Below are 24,315 nucleotides of genomic sequence, written 5' to 3'. Positions count from 1 at the left end.
TGAAAATTGACAGCTCCGATAATTCGACGAAATATAGGAAGCCTGGAGGGAGCTTGCAGAATCCAGCAGAACCTAGTCCGGCGCGGTAGGTTAAGCGCTCACATCCATAAATGGCAATTTATTGAAAGTGATGGAATCTTCAGACGAATCGTGCTGTTCGCGCTCGAGAAGTGCGTTAAAGTCTGTCTTTCTGGATATCCATAAACAATCCTTTTAAATATTATGAAAAAGGATCGGATAAATACAGGATTTTGAGGCTATTTACTATAAAAATAAAACACAGTATTGGGTAGTATAAAATTATATTATAATGATAAACTGTAGAATGGCTAATTACTAAGTAGTATTTTAATAACGATTGATTTTCGAATTATTATTAAAAGGAACCAGGTGAATGGCACTATTGTTATGATTCGGATTCTATTCACTTTTAACAGGCAACTTAAATTATGATTTTAGTTATGCAGACTAGCGCTATATATATTTCAAATAGGACAAATAAACAAACGTACGTTGTTCGTACAATATGATATCGTAGATTATTGTAGTATTTAACAAATTTTCTTATAGCCTGTGTCTAGGATAAATGCAGTTACGTCAACTTTATTCTATCTTGTCAGTTCTATATTGGAAATACTGTTATGTACAATTTCCTTTATGTAATACACTCGTGATAGGTACTGACACCTGAAGTTTATTCTACACTTAATACTTAGTTATAATTATTTATTAAATAACGTGAACATTAAGGTGATTCTTTACATTTGGAATTGATTTAACATCTTGAACGTAATAAGAAAAAGATTCAGAGACACATCTAAGCGCGAACTAACTCTGCCATCTGTCAAACTCGTGTGACTCCATGACAGGTGCGAGACTTAGTTCGCTCTTGAACTTGTCTCTGACACTCGGTCAAAGACAACTTTAAGGAATCCCATCGCGGAGGAACCAAGTTGGTCCTGTTTCCTCCAAACCAAAGCAAGGATTCTCGAGCAGTCTTACCACTGACGGAATAACTTTGGTAGCGCGATTCAAAGTATGACTGAATGTTTTTGACAGATTTTACAATTGACAGAACATTCGAGCAATTGGCACTTTAAATAATCCTTAATAAAGGTATTTAGCGGTAGACGTATTCAATATCGCCAATCCAATTTCGTCAAATATTCCAAAGTAATGAATAACCCTACTGTTATCGAGTTTAACAATAAACGGATAAATGCACGGTAGTTAAAAAATTGAACACAATGGCGTCATATCGTTTGTTTATAAGATCAATTGACCACAGATAACGTATTAAACAGACATTCGTCAATTTACAAATGGTGTATACAAAACTCGTAATACAGACTAAAAATTGTAACAATACAGATAATAAGGTTTTCAATAATCATGGATTGGTAAATATTAATTTTAAATACGAATCGACGAATACGCATTTAAGCTACGTATCTGTGGAATAACAAGACATTTGGAGGCCCTAGACAAATGTTTCTTGCGACAAGCGTGACCCGCTATCGCATAAATTGCGTGATGTCTAGGACCCCTGGTGGGATAAATTACTTAGATTAGAGGATGCAGAATGTAAATATTATATTACTGCTGTAAATTAATCAGAACTCACTTTACAATATTGTCAAAAAATCGATTTCGCGACGGCACTAATACTATGATATTATTGAGAAAATAATCACTCGCACTACACAAAAACGTACACCTTGTTAGCATTAAATAACGAAATAAATAAAACCCAAGCATCGTAGCCTATTAGTTACCTATGATTACATAGAAGCTTATTTAACTATTTACATAAGGCGTATTTATATACCTTTAATACCTACTTTTCAATGAACGTCACAAGGAGAATATGTTTGTCATAAATACACTATAAACCTCAATTACTTAAATAATGTTTTGTCACATATGATACTAATAAGGACAAATAATATCTATTTGAGGCTTTTAGTTTTTTATGAACAAGTTTGTGTATGAAACAAAAATCCCGTTATCTTAAATATGATAAAAAAAAACATAAGAAATAGACTCCTACAGACTCAGTCTCACAAAATTTTCCTTCGTGTAAATTGTAATCTATAATTAATTTTTGAAGTTTTTACAGTAATATTCAAAAACGAGTACTTATTCTGACAGGGCTGTCCAAATCCATTTTTGACTTTGACATACCGGAAACGTTACGCAAGCCTCGTTTCTGATCCTTACCCATAGTTTAGACTGCGACATAGATTTAGAATAATTGTAATATTTTTCTACTATTTATAAAAGTAACGAGATTTTTGTTACATATTCATTTCATTCAGAAGTTATGACAATAAATAACTTAAGGTTCATTTTTAAATGAAAAATCAGTCTAAAACTCAGGAACATGATTCATGATTATTGGAATAACTGAACAATTTGTAAAATTTCCCAAACGCAAACCAACTATACTCAAGATGAGTACATTTCTCTGTGGAACTTGACACTGCTCAAGATTAGATTAACTATTACTTTGCGAAATAAGGGCCTTGAGGATACCTATTAAATTAGCCATGGTAAATAATCGCAATCACTAAATTTTGAACCACAAAGAAAATTTGACGTTCGTTTTTAAAAATGACGGTAGGTCACAAAATAATCTTCCTACCTTCACTATGTATCAATTTTGGTGGGTATATGTCTCGCTAATATCGTGGCCAAATCCATACTGAAGCATTCGAAACTCGTATCTAAGAACAATTCTTGCAAGAAACGCCGGGCGCACAACATATATGTATCGCGAGATAGCGCACCACAAACGTCAGAATACACGCACGCACTGCGGAATATCTCCGGGTGACGTTGTTTTAGAGATAGTAGGGCGGAGCGGCACTGGGGAAAAAGAAACATTATTATTACTTATTTATTGATTCTCCCTAACAACATCATCACATCTAACCCCAACATCGTAATAAAATCAATAATTTTTAGTGTCTGACGTACACAAATGAAAACCGAAATAGGCATTCATTGTGTTTATTGTAAGCACTGTATGGCGGTTTTAAGGCGACTGACCTGATCCACGTGCCAAATAGAATTACGAAATAATGATACGTAGACATAAAAAATGTTTTTTTTTCGTTTCCTGTAATATTTAGTTCTCTGGACATACGTTATTCTACAGTGATGTTACAATAAACAGTAATGTATGGTTTATGTAAAATGGTAAAACACGGTGACAATTTTTCAACACAGTAAATTGATTCCTTAAAGGTTTCCGTTTGACCGTGAGGACGTAGGTTCAATCGAAGGCTGTACAACGATGGAAGGTCCAAGAAATCTTTCAATATGCACATTTAAAGTTAAAGTTTATGAATCCGGCTTGCCTTAATTATTACTAGTATTACTATCCGGCTTGCTTTAATTATTACTAGTATTACTATCCGGTTTGCTTTAATTATTACTAGTATTACTATCCGGCTTGCTTTAATTATTACTAGTATTATTATCCGGCTTGCTTTAATGATTACTAGTATTATTATCTTGTTATGATATTGATAAATGATCTTGAAAAAAATACAGAAATCTGATCCCAGATCTAAAAATTATATGTAAATACAGTCAAACTGCATTTGATTTATCATACTTTAAAATGTCGCAATGTCTAAGTAATTTTTCCTTGTCCATACAATTTACTACAACGCCAGAATAGCTCTTTATGATCGCACTATAACACGAGATTAATGATCAATTACCTGTCTGAGGTGAATAGGGTTGGACATATACATGACGTGGTGTAGGAGCTGCGCTTGGGGCATGGTTTCCATGGGAGATGGGCTGTCAGTACCATCCCCACTCGCACCTTCCAACTCTAAAATGACAATATAGTCTGATAAATATCGAGTATGTCGTTTTCGTATATATAAAAAAATATAATTTACATGAAGACTACCAAGGACGCTCTCACTAAAAGTTTCATACATAACCACTAAATAAATATTTAAGATAATAACACCACAGATTTAACAAAGATGGCGTACTTCCAACCAGAGACCATCATAAATCGAAGATTTAAATGGAAATGAGTTTTGTAATTTATTTTGCATTTGAATCTGTTTTTTGCGTGTGATTTTGATTTTAAATGCTTAAATCGTTGTCATATCTGTTTTATTGATTCTATTTTGATTTGATTATGATTTTTTTATATACATATATACTTACTATACATTTTAACAAAATTATGGTAAGTATAATAAGTAACTAATTAAGTAAGGAAAAAAACGATAATTCTCATGATTTTTACATTATACCAAATTTGAGAATATATTTTAGTTTTTATGTCTTTATATATGTATTTCATATATGATTCGGTAATCACTGTTTGATTTATTTTAAAAACAAAAATATTTTTTACATACCCGCAAAAAATGCTTCTCTCAACTCATGAGAGGATGGAGGCCGAGTTCTGACACATGCAAGGCAGTCCCTTGCCCCGTGCTTCCATTTCCCGGGACGTGCACTCGATGTCACTAACGTACTCGCACTGAGGTCCTTCACGTAACTATCGTCGTAATCGTTTTCGTTCGCTTTCTTATCTGTGGGATCTGAAATTTGATGAAAAACTCTATCACTAGTCAGTTAGATGAAAATCGTTTCTTGAATTTTATATTCTGTATTTTGTTTAATTTATTTCTTTCTTTCATCATTCTACAACTAACATAAATTATATGGGTATATAACAAACTAGCGACCCGCCCCGGCTTCGCACAGGTGCAATGCTGATACTAAATACACTACAGAAAATTTGTGAACGTTGTATATAAAAATGTGGGTTATCCATAAGAGATAGACATATACCATCACGGACTTTTCTGTAGACCTTATCAATGTGTACAATACTTAGTACATTATCTTGATAAAATTCGTAGGGTTCAGCCTGCGTTTGCAATGTAAGCGGAAAAAATGTAATTATTTACGACATCACATTAGAAACCTCAAAAATAACAGTACTTCTCCACTATTTAATGGATGTTATTATACACATAAACCTTCCTCTTGAATCACTCTATCTATTAAAAAAAATCGCATCAAAATCCGTTGCGTAGTTTCAAAGATTTAAGCATACAAAGGGACATAGGGACAGAGAAAGCGACTTTGTTTTATACTATGTAGTGATAACGGGTTTTCGTACTTTTAGGAAATGTGAGAATAATCATCATAGCAAATAAGCTTAACCATACCTTTATTTACATCCGGTGTAACTCGCTTTTCGACGTTTTCTGCAAAAGAGGGTAGTCGAGGACGCGATTTTTCACTTTCAACATTCTCATCTTTTGTTTCCTCTCTAAAATTATTAATAAGTTAAAAATTATTTATGATTCATAAAACTAAAATCAAACGTTACAGCTTAGATTGCATTCAAGTAATACTAAACATATTTATTTAAAAAATATCCTCGATAAATAAGAATTGAAGAAAAATTATTTTAAGTAGAAAATATTTTTATTCTATTAAATACAAAATTAACAATTTGTTAGTGTTTAAAACCTAGAAGGACCAAGTATTCTGTCAGCAATACATTTGGTTATTTTTTGGTTTATTGTATTATTTATTTTCTCATCTGCACTGTGTTTTTTGAATGTTGTTTTCTATCAGTGTATGTATTTCCTTACTTAATTAAAATTAGGGTTAGGATCGCGTAAAAAAATGAGCCTTACACTGGGAACAACTGTGCAAGATCCCTCGGTAGACATATAGCCATATAGTGAGGTGGTGGAATGTCAGGTGCAGACAAAACAACTTGTCCGCAACTATTCCGTCCGTCCCTCGCCCGTTCTGCCTCCGCTTGACACAATGGCCGCCAGTCTTCTTCTACCATACTGTAATAACAACGACGGTCAAGCAAAACACACTCTATTATAGATTGATTTATGAAAAAATCTGGAAATAAATCAAACCTGACACAGAACGCGAGCAACACTTACTTTACTCAGATTTTTCATTTCGTTGAATTCTGATATTACATAAGTGTTGCAACTAAAAAAATTTTCCACCGAAAAAGGGAAAAATTTGACCAATTTGAGGGCAATAAAAAATGAAATGCTAGGTAATTTTATGTCTTGCCTACCTTTCGTTTCTCCTTAAAGGGATTTTACATATCCTACCTGATTAATACATACCAACATGGATTTTTTTTTATTCACCCATTCTGGGCAGGCAAAGAGAACTATGCCCATACAGCAAAGTCTTCAGAAGATTTTTTATTGATATGGATAAGGAACCGCCATTGCAACTTGTTCCAACTGTCAAGTTGTTGGAACTTTTTGCAATGTCAGGCTTTCAGCACTCGTAACGAAATATACTATGTTTTACAAATTTTTGTCGTGATAAAGTTTGAGTCAAGTCTTACCTGATCTTCGCCATCTTCTCTCTATAAGACTTGGACCGTTCCCTGACAGAGGAGTAGGGTTTATTCGGCTTTCGTCTATTAAAGTCGGGTAACAGCCACACCAATTCATCAATGTCGCTGGAGCTTGTAGCTGCACCTTCTGATACGTGAGGCCTGGTACGAAAATATAAATGGCAATATTATTCTTACCAACCGTAAAAAAATAATAAGTTCCATGTTAATGCTGTGGAGGTCAGGAATTAAATCTTTTTATGATACCTCACCCTGTATAAAAACGTACCGTCTATGTTTGTTCAATGACTGAATTGTGGCATATCCACTCATATCCTTCTGGCTCGGAGGAGAGCTGGCCACATCGGGGGCAGTGAAACCTAGTGAAGTTCAGAAAAAAACTAAATTTGCTGAATTTTTCGTAATTAATAATACACTATGAAACACATTTCTCAAGGCATCTTCAAATATATGACTACCAAGTGACACATATTTCTCAAGTAATTATCTTCTTTTTATAAATGCTAGTGAAAAAAAGTATAAAAAGAAATCCAGTGGCGCTACTTATCTGGTTTACTCTTGGTATAAAGGTAAATGAAAAGATGGATTGGACTTAGACTGGACTGGGCTTAAGACCCAGTAAACCACTAATGATTAAATGACCAAAAACACCAGAAATCCTCAGATTTCAGTCTTCTAGTAGGCGAGTAGGGGCCATCCAAGTAATACGTAAGCAGATTTACTGCAATTTATCCCCCCCCCCCCCTCCTCTTGTCAACTAAAGTTCTCAATGTTTGATTGATCAGGTGAGCCTCCTGTTCTATAAAAAAACATTATAATACAAAAACGTAAAAGGAATCCTCGATAATGCATCCGATACTGTTTACGTAATACTTGAAGGCCTCCTATGTGCTTAACATATGCCGTGGACTTTCTGGGTCTAAGGCTTTTTCGCTAGGTTTTCTCACTGTATTACTATAGTACTTCCTTTAAAGAAAGAAAGAAATATCTACTGTTTCCCAAGCCAAAACGCCAATACTGCTCTCGCCTTCAAACTTAGCTCCCGCCCCCCAAATAGTAACATTTTCCATCTCCTACTTTGGTTGGAAGTATTCCAAAGAAACGCGAGTAAGCCCGAAGTCAAAGTTCATTGATACTCGCCACCGGCTTTCAAACCGATAAAGAACTACAATATACTCACTAGAGGTAGAAATCCGTCGTTGAGTCTCTTGCAGTCGCGGCCTATGAGTGGTCGTCGTGCCTTTCATGCCATACAGACTTGACGAACTGGGTATAGGACTTAAAGTCAGCACACGATCCCTTTAAAACAAAAGAATAAGCTTAAAATATCAATCAGATATGTTGGAATAATTTAAAGGGCAGAATTTTTGTCTTCCTTCTCATATAATCCCATTAATTCAAGCAAATGGAAAAGAGAGACAAGACTGTAGCTAAGCTCTCTCAAACAAGAGTAGTGGTTTCTGGTTATACCTAAAGTATATTTATATACACACTAGCAGACTCGGCGTTGCTGTGGCTAAGGTTTTTGTTATATTATGTGAAAGGTAGATAGATAGCTTTGGTACGTTGGTACTTTTAACACAGCGCCGTCTGTTAGAATTGTATCAAATAATAAATATTTGCAATAAAATAAAATTGCGACTATAATCAAAGATCTAAGCTATCCTATCTCTTAAGAGATCTCTTCTTCTTCTTCTTGGGCCAGATTGCTCACGGTGTGCCAATTTAATTTAAAACCGGTTAAGTAGTTTAGAAGTCCATCGCGGACAAACATCGTGAAAGGAGATTTATATATATTAAGATATATATATTTTTCAAAATGAAATGAAAACAAAAAACGGATTTTCCTTATTAGTCTATTTTGCGAGGTATACATGTGATAAAGTAGAAATATTCAAATGTGGTAACTAGGTATCTCAATGTGGGATCTACTACTTAAAAACATTTCTGAACCATATCCTGCTCAATAATATTATTTTTTTACTAAAATTTCATTTCATTATTAATTCAAGGGACTAGGAATTAACGTCGCTAAAGCTAACTAAAGTGTCTAAGGCCGTAAATAAATAAAATCCACTGTATTAAAATATTCAGTCAAGGCCGACAACGTACTTGCGAGTCCTCTGCCAATGTGTCTATGGGCGGAGATATAACTCTCTCTCTCTCTAACTATCTCTTTATTAATGAAATACTTCTACACTTACGGAATTGCATATTTGCCCAAAAACGAGTCACAGCTGCTCACACCGCTCGTGCTACTCTCGCTCGTATTCCGAACTCTCCCTTCATGTTCCAGCGAGTTCATTCTCCCCAACAGCCTGTTCTCCATGTGCATCCTGCCACTGCGTTCGTACGTCGGACAATCCCTCAAAATGTCCACAGTACGGGACTCCGTTAGGGACCTCTCGTGGGAACAACCCTGGGTGGGAAGAGTTTGAGATTTCCTCTTGTCCGATTCGTAGCCCATTTTGTGATCGACCACGTCTCGTTCGTCGATGGAGGCTCCTAGAGTTCGATTGAGTCTGGTTTCTGAATAGCTCTCCGCCGTACTTTGGTCGGAGTGCTCGCTTAGGTCAATGTCGAAGTTTCGTTGGGGTGACGTCACGAAAAAGCCCTTTTCGCTCCGCTGGAGGTAATTCTCGTCAGCGATTACGGGGAATTGGTCATGACGCGTGTGACGCACGCAGAGCCATCCTGTGAATTCAAATGAATCCTAAAAGTTAGAACTTGGGTACTACGTCTTTTGTTTAGTTCAAGAACAGCCTATTATAGAAAGTACCTAGAATTAAGTTATGTCCAAAATTGTAATAATAAATATGTGTCTAAGCGCAAAACTCGAAAACGAAATTTTTGAAAGTAAACTTTGTGGAAGGATTTCATGTAGAGATAATTGCCCAAAAATCATTTTTTAATCCGTATATAGAGTAACAAAATATTCCATATGTCGGTAAGTAGCTACCAAAAAGTAGGTTAAGTATAAAAAATATATTAAAGCGAAATGTTAGAATAGTTCTGAATACTATGAATATAATAATTATTATAGCTGCGATGATAGGTTTAAATATAACTTCTGGTTGAAATCTCTTAATAATAAAGTAATAAGCGTGGCAAACTGTTAAAACATTTAGACAATAGAAAAAGTAGTCAAAAAACGAAATTATCAAAAATTGAAAAATTTTCTTTAATGTATTTAAATAACTTATTAACAGTAACTTACGTAAGTAGAGATTAAGAAGTCTGGTCAAATGGAGTTACAAGAGAATCGCTGACACAAACTTTTTAAGGAAAAAATTTACCTAATTCCGAAAGCATGTTAGCACCATCATATGTACTGCCAATAAGTCCCAAAACGTAGAATGCGGTCGCACGGACTGAATATACAGGGCAGTATTTCGCTAATTGTACCACATGTACGGGCACAGAATCTTCTAGAAGATTATTAGTGAGGCCCATTAGAACTTGTAGGCCGTGAGGTGTGATAGCAGCGTTGCCCACTGCCCATAGAGACGCTTTCAAATCCATCACTTCTTGCTCGTTTGAGCAGTTTTTGCGCTGTAGAGTCTGAAAGAATTGAATGTATATAGAAGTATTTACATAATACGCTTTTTCATTACATGTCGGAGAAATTGCGTTGCTGTCAGATGTCATTGTCAAGAATCACAGAGATAGATAGTAAATTAGGTCAATGCCGTTAATACTATGAATTTGACGTTGATAAATTACAAGTTCTATAACATTTAACTGACAGTGGGAGCTGACAGTTACGCCGTTTCTCTGACATATATCAGATAAAGCATTTGAAACAGTATAACAGCGTAATCGTGCATAATTAATATGATTAAATAATGAAATTAGAAAATTACATTTCACGTAAATGGATATCACAAAATTAAGTTTAATTTATTTATTTATAAAAAAAAACAATAAAAAAAAACCAAACAGTCTTAGAGTATTAACGTGTTATCGACGACCGTGCTAATAAAATATTTTTAAAAACTATACCTTATAATGCGAAGGTAATGCAGTGGCCAACAACGGTCGGGCAAAGGGTGGAGCCGCAACACAAGCGGAGGCAGAAGCGGGCGCGGCGAGCATAGCGAGAGCGGCGAGTATATGCGGTGGCGGACGAGCGGAACGACGAGTCCCGCGCGATCTACGTATACCCTCGCTTAATGTTAACGCTTCGTGTACTTCGGCCTCCACTAGGCGTACATACCTAAAAACACGACATTTTTTGTCCTTATTACTTTGTAATTAAATAAATGAGACAAAACACCTCTCGAGAGTATATTAATATATTGATAAATAAAGGTACTACAGCTACAGATTGCAGCAATACATATGATAATAAAGCAACATTAAAAGTTAACAGTGCATCACAAGCTTTTAAGCTCTGCTTCAAGATTTCTTTATCTACTTCGTGATCTCTTTTTCTAATAGACAAGTAGGTGATCAGCCTTCTGTGGACCCCAGCGTGAACTTTTTGGGTCTAATACTTTTCATCTGAAGCCACTAGCTAACATTGGCCAAAAACATTTCAATAGACATATCAAATATATATGTCGATTTACTTGAGAATATATTTAAATGTTTATCAATTGACCGTTGATTTTTGATAGTGAATCATTACTTGACGAATAAAAGTACGAATATTGTTACGACCAATGCTGTTTTGACTTTGGACAGTGCCTTCAGGGAAGGCAGGACAATACTAATTGAGTCCAATGGAGCATTGTGATGTTGACAGGTTAGACCGAGTTGAGTCTAGGAGATTTTGATTAAATCTGTGCGCTAAACCCGCTATACTTCATAATTTAGGCTAAAGTGTAATTTGTAGTGTTAGAAATCAATCTAAATTAAATATAGTACGATAATTCGTCATTTGTCCAAGCGCTTTACCCACGCCCACCAAATCCGCTAATGACGATGCCCATATCGATATTTCTTCGACATACATAATTATAGACATCTCACCTGTAATTATAAGACTTATCCCAATAATTGAGATGTTTGTGTATGAACGCCACGGCGTGGTCGTGGGGGGCGTGTCTCGCGGCGGCCATGTGCACGCCCAGCCAGAGCAAGTAGGCGTGGTCGCCGCCGGGACCCGATTCCGCGCATCTGGCTTCCCCGTCTCGATCCAATTGACAGTTTTCACCCAATTTGTCTCGTAATGACATAAGCTTTTCTTGATAAATCTGTTGAACGTTACCTCATTTATATTTGATAAGACTGGTGTTACGTCATAAAGGTCAATTTTTTTTCACAGAACCCGCTTTTATTCAGAAGCTTTCTGTCTATGCCCTAGAGCGAGGATTCCCAACATATTTTGTGCCATGCCCTGCTTAAGTCTTTATAAATAATTCATAATATAAAAAAATTAATAGTTAAAAAAGCAAGTAAATTTTCAAAACATAATAAAAAATAGAAAATAAAATTCCAAATATTTTTACAAATGTTCGAATAGCCCCCATGTTGGGAAACGCTAGCCTAAAGATATTAAGACTATGATCATCAAATAACTAATACGGTTTTGTCAAACCTGAATGATGAAACTAAAATTAGCACTGTAACCATGGTTACCAATCTTTTATATGAAACTGCGTAACTATGGTAACAAACACACCATCCACATCTAATAAGAAAAAAAAAATACAATTTATAACGAGACAATTTTTGTTACATTCTTAAATAAAAATTTCATATAAAAAATAAACTTCTTCAAAAATCCTTTTAAGTATTTAAAATTCTACTTACAGGAACTGTATACGCTTCCTCCAATATAGCGAGGGCATTTTTAACAACCACCTTCGACTCGTCCTTAATCTGCCCAACCAACATCTGAAGCACCCACGTATCCATATCGACGCCTTCGAACTCCTCATCACGCGAATACATATCTTGGAGCAAATTCTTTTTCAACTTCGTCTTCTTGCGGATCAGATCGCGAGACTTTCTCGAGGCACGTATGAGGACGTTTAAAAATTGTGTCGCGTACAACCTTGATGCTTGGTTATTGCACGTCAAAGTTTTCGCTAGAATATCTCTCGGACTCGCGTCTAGCGTATAATCTAAACTGGATATAACCAGTTTGACGTAGCAACTATGATGTGTTTTTGTCGCTAAATCCAAGAGACTAAAACAATATATGTTTATATTAACGAAGAAACTTAAGTGGAAATGGGCGGGGCACATGGCAAGAGGAAAAAGGACGTAACTAAACTCGTGCTCGTACAATAAATGCAAGAGACCCAACCGATATATTTCCGGACGAATTCGACTTAGTTCAAGACAAGTCCGTAACAATTCATTAAAAGCCGGCAACGCAGTTGCGAGCCCTCTCGCAATTTAGTGTGTCTATGGGCGGCGATATCGCTTAACATCATCATCTTGGCCGTATGCTCTCTATTATATTAAAAACATCCCAATTCGAGACAATATCACTTAACGACGCGAACCATTTTTACTAAACAAATTCCTGTACGAATGACATTTGCTAACAATATGTCACGTGACCATTTCCATAAGGTCTCATGTTAAATTCCTAAATGGACGGTAGAATATGAACACATTTCGAACAAAAGCAAAGAGGTATAGTAGAACTTACTTCTCATACAATTTGGACATCTTGAACACACGTAAACCGGTATTGGAGTGACATAACTGGCCGATGAACAGAAAGTACATTTGGCACATAGTGTTACACATATGTTGGGGACTGAAGAGGCACTCGTGCGCCTTCTTCCCTGTTTGTATAGCTTCTATCTGTTGGCTTACGTCGTTGAACAACTCTTCTAGGAACTTTTGGGAATCCATCTAAAACAATATACATTCCAAAAATCCTGTCCGAATAAAGTATAGAAGAAAGTTGACAAAAGAAAAGAAAAGGTTCGTTAATAGATGTAGTATATGGCGTTACTAGTATTTAATTAATACGTTAGTAAGCCCTAACCCTCAAAATACACAAGTATAAATTTTTCAACTATCGTACTATAAGAGCACGGCCACACGATGCGGTAACTGTCTGACATTATCTATTATATTATAAGAGTTACTAGCTGACCCGTGAAACGTTGTTTTGCCATGTTTTTGTGCCAAAAAATTAACGTTTATAATTAACAAAAAAAAACATAAGGGATGATTGTAGAGGGGTGAAAATTTAGGGTTGCATGTATTTTTGTATGGTGTATTTTAAAAAAATAAAAACGAAAAATTTTGTCTAAAAAATAAATAAAAAAATTTAGGGGTGGACCGGACCACCCTTAACATTTAGGGGGATGAAAAATAGATGTTGTTCGATTCTCAGACCCAATACGCACACAAAATTTCATGAGAATCGGTCGAGCCGTTTCCGAGGAGTTCGGTTACTAACCCCGTGACACAAGAATTTTATATATTAGAGATGAATGAACATGCCGCTTTGCATGCTGTTAACCTTCTCTCTACGAACGAGTGTTAGAAGCGCACGTAGACTCCATGAACTGAAGCCACAAGGCCAATTTACTTCAAAAATATATAAACCAATATAATCTAGTTAACTCAATTTAAATACATACTAAATGTTTTATCTCAGTCTGACCTGTTACTGTAGGAATATAGGGTTTCCATATTAGAACAGATAGAGGTTATTTGCAGTTAAACCTAAATGAAAAACAAATACACTTACATCATTATGCCTTAAAAGATGCCTTATCAGTTGACAGCCGGCTCGAGTGGCTGAATGTCCGTTGCAGTTGGTTGACAAGTCTGTATGTGAGTATTTGTTGGAGGACGGCTTCAAATAGTTTATGATACGACCCGCCCACGCCTTGTGGCCACTGTCGTTTAGATTCAGTATAATTGTGTCCGACTCCTGTCAAAATTAAAAAATATCAGTCTGGTCTGCTGGAACTGTGATGACGCTGCAGAGGAACCAGGTCAAATACGATAAAAGGCAACATGTATGCTGCACCTTTAGAATTCTTTGGGTGATTGCTAGCGGACTTCAAAAACACTGTTTCAAAGGTTTAACATAATAAAATTATTGATAACATTGCGAACGTTTTTTCGTTTGAAAAAAAACAGCTATATATAAATTCCTAAAAGGTACACTAAATGTGGAAATATATTAAAATTTGTTCTGTTAATCTTAAATAATATATTAAGTATTTACAAGGAGTAATTGTTCTAATTTAAACACTATCGCTTTATATCAATACTGTACAAACATTATATGAACACATTTATACTTTTATTATTGATTGATTTTACAGTAATCAAAAGAAGATTGAGAAGGTAGAAGAATTTTTCTGCTGGGAACACAATTTTTTTATAGAATATGGGTACAACCGGCAAGAGGCTCATCTGATGTTAAGCGAGATCGCCTTTTACACTCTCAATGGCAGAGTGCGCGCGAGTGCGTGGCTGGCCTATTAAGAATTGATACACTCATTTATTTCCCTAAATAATATTTTCAAATCCTGTGAAAACTTTATCTAATGTCCATCTTTGCGGATGGCTCGCGATCGCGCGCCGGCCTTTTAGTCTTTTAAGTATTGGTACACTCTTTTTTTTTCCCTAAGTCAACTAATTTTTTCAAATGCTGTATAAACTTTATCTAAATTTACAGTCTTAATGACAGAGGGCTTGCGAGTCCGTTGCCGCCCTTTTAATGATTAACTCAATTAATATTTTCAAATCCAATGTAAACTTTATCTACTGTCACACTCTCAATGCCAGAGGGCTCGCAAGTGCGTTGCCGACCTTTTAATTGGGTACGCTCTATTTTTGAGTCCTAAGTCGACTAATATTTTCAAATCATATGTTCTTTGTTTGCCTAGTCAATACTACATGGCATTACTTTATATAAAAACCATATAACCCCAGATAGTGATACCATAAACGTATTTAAAATGCCAAAATATTTTCTGCATAATGACGTAAAATTAAAAAAGCTAATTACTATAGAATTAACTAATATTCAACTCACCTTCAAAACCGTCCGTATAACCTCCCAATTCCACGTATTCCCATCCTTATTCTGCATAACAAGCGATGACCTAATCAAATTATCACTATCCCTTTCGAACAGGCTAAAAAACTTAGCCGATTTAGTCACTTTACTCACTGCGGCACTAGTCCGAGAACTAACACTTTTACTCTTCACTAACGCACTAACATTCCTGGACGCCACATCCGGTCTAGATCCAACACTATGCCGCTTCGGTTCACCTTCATCCGAGTCGTTCAGAAATTCCATACTATCCTTCTCGGCATATCTGGGCTTCATACTGGCGTTGTTCTTCTCTTTTCTACTCTTGGATACATCTATTTTCGGTCTATATGCTCCGCTGCAGTACTTGATGATGTGGTCTAGGAAGAGACTGTTGCTGGCAGGTCGGGCTTCTAGCATAGAATGCAGCCTTTGCAACGCTGCGACCGCTGCTAATGCTTGAGGTTTTCCAGCTGAAGCCTGTGATACCAGTGAGGGAAGTGCTGGTGTTATGTTGCATATTTGAGGCGGTATCAAGATGTGGACTAAGTGTAATAGTTGACCTAATAATACAGTCGCCCGGACCGAGATAAATGTATCACTTGTCACAATTACTTCAGCTAAACCGTCCAAGAGACCAGCCTGAAAGTATTAAATAAATTTATAGATCTTTTGTAGTAATAGTGTGAGACTATATTTACACACAAAGAAAAGCACAAACTTTATCGTAGAAGAGTTGAGTTGATATTTTTTTACACATTATGGTTTTGTCTAACAAGTCTCAAAAATCGACAGTAATCTTGTGTTAAAATTTACTTTACTTTTTACTCTTTTACTCGTCATTACTTTTTTTTTTTAATTTTAGTCGTAATTACGAATTATATAACTGCCCGTACCCTTACGTACACTAACATGTGGTGCACGTAAAAAAAACGTAATAGGACAAGTTTACAATTACAGCGCGATGATGTGGAATAGGGAATACTTATTTTATTTTAGCTATCAATTAGAATTAGATTTATATATAAGGCGCTATTTATTCTTGCTTTTTTTAAATTTGCTATATTCTTGCCGCGATAAAACAGCTCAAAATATTTTTGACACATCTTAAAATTCTAATCTAGGTTTAGTGTTAAGATTGCAAATTTTAATGCCTAAAAAATGGCCGTAGGCATTTTAATATACAATTTATGAAATTTAAATAATTGGGAGGGAAAAAAGTTACAAGCTTCTTCTTGGTGGCATAAGAAACATCTCCTAAAATATTTACCTCTAGAAAGCACTGAAGCAAAAGGGCAAGATGAATTTCAATTATATCGGGTCCAGTTGCGCCCAAATGAGGGAGAATTGATACCCCTTCGGCCGCTACAAAGTCTTCGTTTAGACGCCACGAGTCCTGAAAAATATTTTTTTATAAATTCCTTTGTATCTAATATTACAAAAATAAAATCAAGGTATTTATCTAAAGGCATATAAAAAAAATCAAAGCCTTTTTTGGTATGGTCACAGAAAATTCCTAAAAAAAAAAACATTAATTTGTTTAGAAAAATCTTAGTACAAAATAAACTGTTATAAAAAATATATACATATATATATATACATACATATATACTTTAAACAAGATACACCACGAAAATATCAATAGAAAGCCTGGTATAGAATTTAATTTGCAATACCAATGATAATTTACAAATTTTCAATTATTTTTATTTAATAAATAAAGATAAATGTTAACATAAAAGAAGGTACATATTTTAGTGTGTGAGTTAATTTAGCCTCACTCAATATATTGGCTGTGGACAATCGGGCAATGGTTTTGACCATAAAACTGAGGCTATTGAGGATATATAGATACAATATATAAGTATTAGATATGATCTTAAAACAGTTATTCGTCTGTTGTGATATTCACCTGAAAATCTGACGGATCCACAGCATCCAAGGCAACGGAAATCTCATCAGTCCACTCAGGCTGACGCAATCCCACTAATTCATACAGCAGATCTAGGATGGCTTTCTAGAAGTAACATTAGGTAAGAATGAGACATTTCCAATAGATTAAAAAGCGGTTTTAAATTTCACAGAGTAACAAATTTTTCATTTGTTTCGAAGCGAGTTTGGCAGACGACAACTAGGCGGGAATGTAAAACAAAAGATTGTACGCCGCATTCTGATTGGCCAACGGCATCGAGTATACGTTGATGCGCGACGTAATACGTCATGTCCGTTTGACCAATCAACGCGACGTTTCGTCTCGCGTCTTTAGTTTTACATTCCCAATCCCTGGTAGCTTATGGCGTTTAGTAACTCATTATGTTGATTTTTTCTTGTATTCTACATAATATGTCGTAAATATTTCAATAGTGGGGAAATGAGCCAGATACTCATCTGATGTTAAGAGATCCCATAGACAATGCCAGAGGCCTCGCGAGTGCGTTGTCGGCTTTTTAAGAATTGGTATGCTCTCTTCTTGACCCTAAGTCGAAATTAGTTAAAATCTAAAACAAGTTTTGTTTACATAGTAACTTCATTAGCATAATTAATTTGGACCTAATTTCTCTAAAAATAGAAATACATTATTAAACCCTTTGAATACTCACTCGGACCTCTAACCGTGGTAGATAGAGAGCTGCGACCAATGCCTTCAAGCCTCCGGCTGCTTGCGGATGACAAAAATGCAAGAGCCCCGGCCAACTTCGCAAAACGCATAATAACGCTAGCCGACTGCATGTAAAACGCATTTCGCGTTCATCTCTGTAATAAATAATAATTACATATATGTCAGAAATGCTCGGATTATTAGGAAATGTTCTGATCGAGTCAATTGACCTTTGATGTTTTTGCATATTGACTGTTACATATATATACATATTATATAAATATATTCAAAGTTAAAATATTTATCAATGACTGGTATTATTTTATTTATACTTGATTAATACGAAGACAACAGCTTAATATAAATAACGTGTCACGTTATTTGTCCGCGATGGACTCCTAAACTACTGAACCGATATCAATCAAATTTGCACACCATGTGGAGTTTGATCTAACTTAAAAGATAGGAAAGCTTACATCTTTATGTACCCACAATATTATTTTACTGCAAATATTTGTTTATTATTTGATACAATTCTAACAGATGGCGCTGTGTTAAAAGTACCAACTTTTCACATAAGCGACCTACATTTCACATAAGTTTTACCGTTTCCCTTGAATAGTTTACTACTATGTAATATAACAAAAACCTTAGCCACAGCCACGCATGGCCGAGTCTGCTAGTAGCTTTGTATAAGAGATATCACCTCTCCATTCTAAATGAAAGCTAAAAGAAAACTCACCTGCTAGTATCATTCCCAGCCGGTCTAAAATGGAAGTCGCAGTACGGAGAATTAAGGCAAGTCAAATCGACTCTCGCATTATTTCTTGAATTTGGATCATTTAGTATATGTAATAATACTCCACAGAGTGCTTCAGCCATTCGTGGTGTCGCACATTCGGCCAAATGTCTTGTTACTGCCGTCACACCACCACAGGATATAAATAGATCCGGATTTAATACACCTAAAAAAAACACATATACATATAATATATTATATTAACATAATTATTTAAAAAGTCTTATATTTACATTACAAATTTAACTTTAATGAATCTTTTTATCGACACTAGCACACAACAAAAAGTGTTCGTTCCGCACGTATGTGTCCGCAACTCGGAAGTATGCTTAACTATTATATAATTTGGAATCGTAAAACGTTAAATGTATTTCTATTTAAAGAAAAACACTTTTTTACGGATTATAGTTATGTATTATTGTATTTAAACTTATAATTATTTAGACATAATTTTAAATTTAAACCGACGTTTCGCGTGCTTTACAGCGTGCGTGGCCACGATGACTGAAGACAAAGGTGTTAAATGTCAAAAAGTATTACAGCTGTAGAAAATGTTGTGTTATCTGTATTTATTTCCCCGGAGTTGGTATCGACTAATATACTATAATCCGTAAAAAAGTGTTTTTCTTTAAATGTGTAAAAGTTATGTTAATAAAAGACAATACTATGTATTTCTATTTTTAAATTGGCGGCAATTTTACTACAGGTTTAGGATATCATGAGAATCGATCTTAAACAATTTTGACGAGTAATTGTCATTTGTTATAAAATTGTGTTTATTATTGTTGTATATATGTATATAAATCTTCTGTATGTGTTTAGTAAAACTTTACCAAAATGGCTGGCCAAAGTTTTACTAATTAAGATATATTTTGTATTCAGATGATGTTTTTCTTGATTTAATTTTAACAGTGATTTACCAAATTTTTTTTATTTACTATCAACAGAGATATATAAAAATATATAATTAACTCACATATTTCAGCAAGTGTAGCAATTGCGGGTCTTGACAATCTATCACCGGAGCCATCGCCCGCGCTGCCCGCGCGAGCAACAGAAGCAAGACACCGAAGAAGCCCTTCGTCGATATGAGCCGCTCGATATCGCTTCATAGACTGATCTATTCCCCCAACCACTGCGATAACTCTTCGAACCACTCGCAGTGCTTGAGCGCGTTCCTCTTCATTGCGAAGCATTAGGTCCATAGATCTATAGAAATAGATAGAGATTAAGAAATTGAGGTATAAATTCATTTAAATTTGTTTAAACTCAAAATAACTTTATTCATATAAGTAAACTAGCTGACCCGGCAAACGTTGTTTTGCCATGTATATTATTTGTAAGAAACATTTTTTACGTCAATAAAAATAATTATTATAAGTGTTCAAAAGAATGATTTATGTAGGGTAATAAATTAATATTTATTAATGTAGAGAATATATTTTAAATTGCAATTCTTGCCAGTTATCTAAATATCAAAAATAAAGAATCAAAGAAATCAAATTAAAATAGGGGGTTGGGCTGTATCATAAAAAAATATCTAAAATTGAAAAAAATAATTTCGGGGTGGATTACCCTTAACATTTAGGGGGATGAAAAAAAAGATGTTGTCCGATTTTCAGACCTACCCAATATGCACACAAAATTTCATGAGAATCGGGAAAGCCGTTTCGGAGGAGTTTAACCACAAACACCGCGACACGAGAATTTTATATATAAGATTTATCTCATGAGACCAGTTTTTAGAACCAAACACATAGTCAGCCCACAAACATAAACTTTCAATACTTCCTCTGTCTGACATTTTTATTTCACTTCTCAACCGCTTATGAACTGACGTTTTATCATAAAATTAATTAGGTTATATAAAAACAAATGAAATTTATTAAATAAAAAAAAACAATCGACTTTAACCTTTTCTATTTAAACAGTAAAAAAATAATCATTTGGAGTCTGTAGAAGTTACAGTTTGGAAACATAAATTTAACATTCTCACACCCACCCCCGCAATCCCTGTTGGAAATAGAATTTCGTAAAATCCTATTTGAGATGATTTCTGCATGACAAATAAAAGATTACTACCAAATTTAAAGTCTATAGAGGTTACAGTTTGGAAATAGAAATTTCACATTTTAACACCCACTACCGCAATATTTTTCGGTGGTGGGTTGTTGTAAAATCCGCTGTTAAATCATTTCTGCATCACATACAGACGACTCTAGCTAAATTTGGAGTCTGTAGGAGCTACGGCTTAAAAAATAAAAAAAAATGAGAGTGGGTGTGCAGGGGTGCGTGGGAGTTGGTGGGTGGATGCGTGGAAGTTTGTAAGTAGATTCTTAGCTGAATTTAAAAGAATATTATCCGTTTAGTAAACTCCGTTGAAATCCATGAAAACAAAAGAATCAAGAGAAAACGCTTGCAATTACCGGGATAAGTGTTCATAAAAGTAAAACAGCAATAAAAAAATGAAGGAACGTTAAAATTCGTAAAAAATAAATAGCCATAAAACCATCTAGGAAAAATTTCGCATCGAATGGTGGTAGTTTCCTGTCGATACGATCAGTGGTTTAGGCGTGATTGAGCCTCAAACGAAGACCATTTTCATTATATATATATATATATACATATATATATATATATATGTATATATATATATATAGATAAGTGCACTTATGAACATCAGAAAATTAATTGTAAATTTACATTTACTACCAATTCTCAAGTCAAGGGCGTAGAGCTGGCAAGAAAGTTTCCGCCACTCTTATGTATTGCTAATTTTTGAGCATAAAAATTGATTGAACTGAAGCAAATCAATCCCCAGGATAAGGATCATTTAAATATTCGCCTAATTTATAAAAAGCTTTATTTATTAATTTACATTTGTTAAATGTAGTGAGTATGTCTTGCAAGAATTCATTTATACTTGTGTTAGTATAAGGTATGTTAAATTTCAGACCAAATCTAAAAAATGGAAGTAATATACAGAGTGTAGCATTTATAAAATCTTTTTTAGTTTATTTTTTTACTTATTTATAGGAATCACAATCTTGCCTTAACACTTGGCTTTAGATTAACAATGCAAATCTAATCAAAATAGACACACAAAATGAAAACAAGCTAAAGAATATTTATAAAATGTACTGGTTATTATAGGCACAAACAGAATTTTCAGTTCATTCAACCGTTAAAATATAGGTCTAATTACCGATGGAATTTGTTAATGTAAGATAGTAAGTAATAGATGCACTAATTAGAAGGTTAGTTCAATTGGTGGATATACTTTCCATTATCAAAGTTCCAAGCATTATATTATGACACTTACATGCATATGAAATGTAAAAAATATTAAATCATAAAAATATTTACCTTATTATGAGGTATGGCAGTTTCAGAGTATTAAATGTTGCAACATCGCTGTCATTTTGAATCAGATATCTTAGCACTCTTAAGGCTGTTGCCCTCATAAGCATGGACTCGTCCACTAAACTGACCCGAATACTAAAAATAAAATTAATTATAATTAAAGTATATTCACATTAATTTTAATTTTCATAATATACAGTTTCATTATGTTTTCAAAATTTAAGTAAAGCAAATAAGTACTCAAATATTATTTGTACTTATTTATTTAATTTATCCTTCTACATAGTTGGTGGACCCAGTTTCCACACTTACGACTTATATTTGGTCTGTTGTGCATAGTCTATAAACTATTTAATTTTTTGATATAGTCTAGGGACTGAATAAACTTCACCATGAAGCCCAAATAAAAACAAAATCTCTGATAAAGTCTGGTAATCTGTCAGTAAGTTACGACCAAAAACTAAATCCACTCATCTATGGATAATAACAGTATGGGTAGGGTTAGATCTAAGCAAATTAATTTATAAATTCACAAAAATACTGAATTATTTAATTATATATATAAATATATATTAGATTATCCAGCCTTAAGATTTTCATCTTTTAGAGGCAAAATCCTACCACAGATACATTTTATTGTATTTAATAACATTTTTATCTAAAATTTTACACTGAAATAAAGATAACTTTACAGAAATATGTTTTTATATCCTCTTATTAAATAGATTAAGACATAATTTTAGAAATATGAGGTAATTCAATATTTCTTCAACATATGCTGCAAGTTAAATCCCAGCTAGTTATGTCATTCAAATGAATACTTTGTGTTGTACAGGATATTTTTTAAATTCATATTCTTGAATTATAGGATGCCATATGACTGAGATCTTTAAAAAGAAAGTCAATAAAACAAATAACTTACCATGTCATTAACTCATCAGTTGTAAACCCTAAATTATTTCTATTTTCTTTGCATAAATGAACTAATGCAGTGAGATATGAGACTCGAATACTTTCAGAGCTACATTTTTGAGTAGTCCGCAAACCTGACCTAAATTCTGTAGGAACACTCTTGGTAGTAGGTGAAGGGTCCTGGTGTTTTTTTAAATATAGACCTTGAATGATATCAATAATATTTTCTTCAGGTGTTTTATTTTTAGTGTCTAACCTAAATGAATCACCACCAGGTTTGCCTGAAAATTATTGATTAAAGTTTACACTAAATAACAATAAAAAAATTTGAAAGAAACTACTTATAAAAACTATATTTATCGACTTTGCAGATATAAAAAGAGGTTGTTATGAAATATTAAAATAAGCGAATATTTACCTTTTCTTCGACTGAGTCTATTTTCAAACGTAGCCATCATAACATTTTTCACGGCATATTTTTTAAACTCAGTAACTGTTGAATTACTTTTTAATAAATGTAGATTGAATTTTCTTAAAACATTTATTAAATGCACCACTACCTAAGTAATAAAAACATAGTTTAATTTCAAAATACTAGTTAATTTATTTTTTGAAGAACGTAGGTATCATGCGACGCATTGTAGCTTGTCAGAGTCAGTTGTCAAAATTCATTCAAAAAATTAAGTTGTCGTCTGTCGACGATCTGCGCGTTTGACATACGAGCCAAATGAAAATAATGAATATTTATACAAAGCCTGCCTCAAGACCGTGTGTATGTCGCAGCCAACTAGCTTAATCAGCCATTCAAGTAAAATTTTAGTCTTTTAACGAAACAGCGCCCTGAAAGATATTCATTCGCCGTAGCGTTTGTTACATTTAATAAACTGGCTGGCTAATGCTTACGCCACGTAACCCTGTAACAGAAATAAAAAATAGCGCGGGCCGCGGGCGTACAAAGTGCACATGTGAGAAGTGAATCTTCTTTGGCAAGCTAATTTTTAATTCCGGTTCATATTTATGCAAATCTAAAACTTTTGATTTCTAATATTACTGTCGAATATTACTACTGTATTTATACATTTAACTCAATGTTTACACACTGTAGACGTGCTATTGATAATGTAAATAAATTAAAAATCTGTGTTTACTTCAGAAGACATTGTGCGATAGAATTGACATCTAAAGTTCTGATGTGAAACTACCTAAATGTGTAACCTAACAAAACGGTTACAAAAACAATGGGCAATAGTGAAAAAAAAATTGATCTCCCTTAC

The 24,315-nt window shown here is 34.3% G+C and overlaps 1 protein-coding gene across 1 annotated transcript; it reads right to left on the bottom strand.

The window, feature by feature from the left end:
• Positions 1–285: 285 nt before the first annotated feature.
• LOC110994672 (rapamycin-insensitive companion of mTOR) lies at positions 286–23,679 on the bottom strand. The gene is made up of 24 exons (XM_045630307.1): positions 23,460–23,679; positions 23,052–23,322; positions 22,133–22,264; positions 19,743–19,975; positions 18,710–18,932; positions 17,969–18,122; positions 17,281–17,385; positions 16,639–16,764; positions 15,366–16,010; positions 14,064–14,249; positions 13,005–13,213; positions 12,155–12,533; positions 11,372–11,595; positions 10,400–10,613; positions 9,694–9,958; positions 8,602–9,091; positions 7,578–7,696; positions 6,666–6,756; positions 6,386–6,538; positions 5,694–5,855; positions 5,217–5,320; positions 4,395–4,580; positions 3,732–3,847; positions 286–2,868 (listed from the first exon to the last, which is right to left on the bottom strand). Exons 1-24 carry the CDS (start codon positions 23,497–23,499, stop codon positions 2,650–2,652), a joined length of 5,046 nt encoding a protein of 1,681 aa, XP_045486263.1. The 5' UTR covers positions 23,500–23,679; the 3' UTR covers positions 286–2,649.
• Positions 23,680–24,315: the final 636 nt, after the last annotated feature.

The sequence above is a fragment of the Pieris rapae genome, chromosome 12 (assembly GCF_905147795.1).
Source record: "Pieris rapae chromosome 12, ilPieRapa1.1, whole genome shotgun sequence".
Classification (NCBI taxonomy): Eukaryota; Metazoa; Arthropoda; class Insecta; order Lepidoptera; family Pieridae; genus Pieris; species Pieris rapae.
The sequence above is the reverse complement of the archived record's forward strand: the minus strand, read 5'-3'. Positions and strand labels throughout refer to the sequence as shown.

Coding starts and splice junctions, on each gene's coding strand:
- LOC110994672 (XM_045630307.1), bottom strand. CDS start 23,499: ATGATGGCTACGTTTGAAAATAGACTCAGTCGAAGAAAAG. Junction 18,933..19,742: donor TGCTACACTTGCTGAAATAT/GTGAGTTAATTA, acceptor TGTTTTTTTTAG/GTGTATTAAATCCGGATCTA. Junction 9,092..9,693: donor TAACATGCTTTCGGAATTAG/GTAAATTTTTTC, acceptor TTGAATTCACAG/GATGGCTCTGCGTGCGTCAC.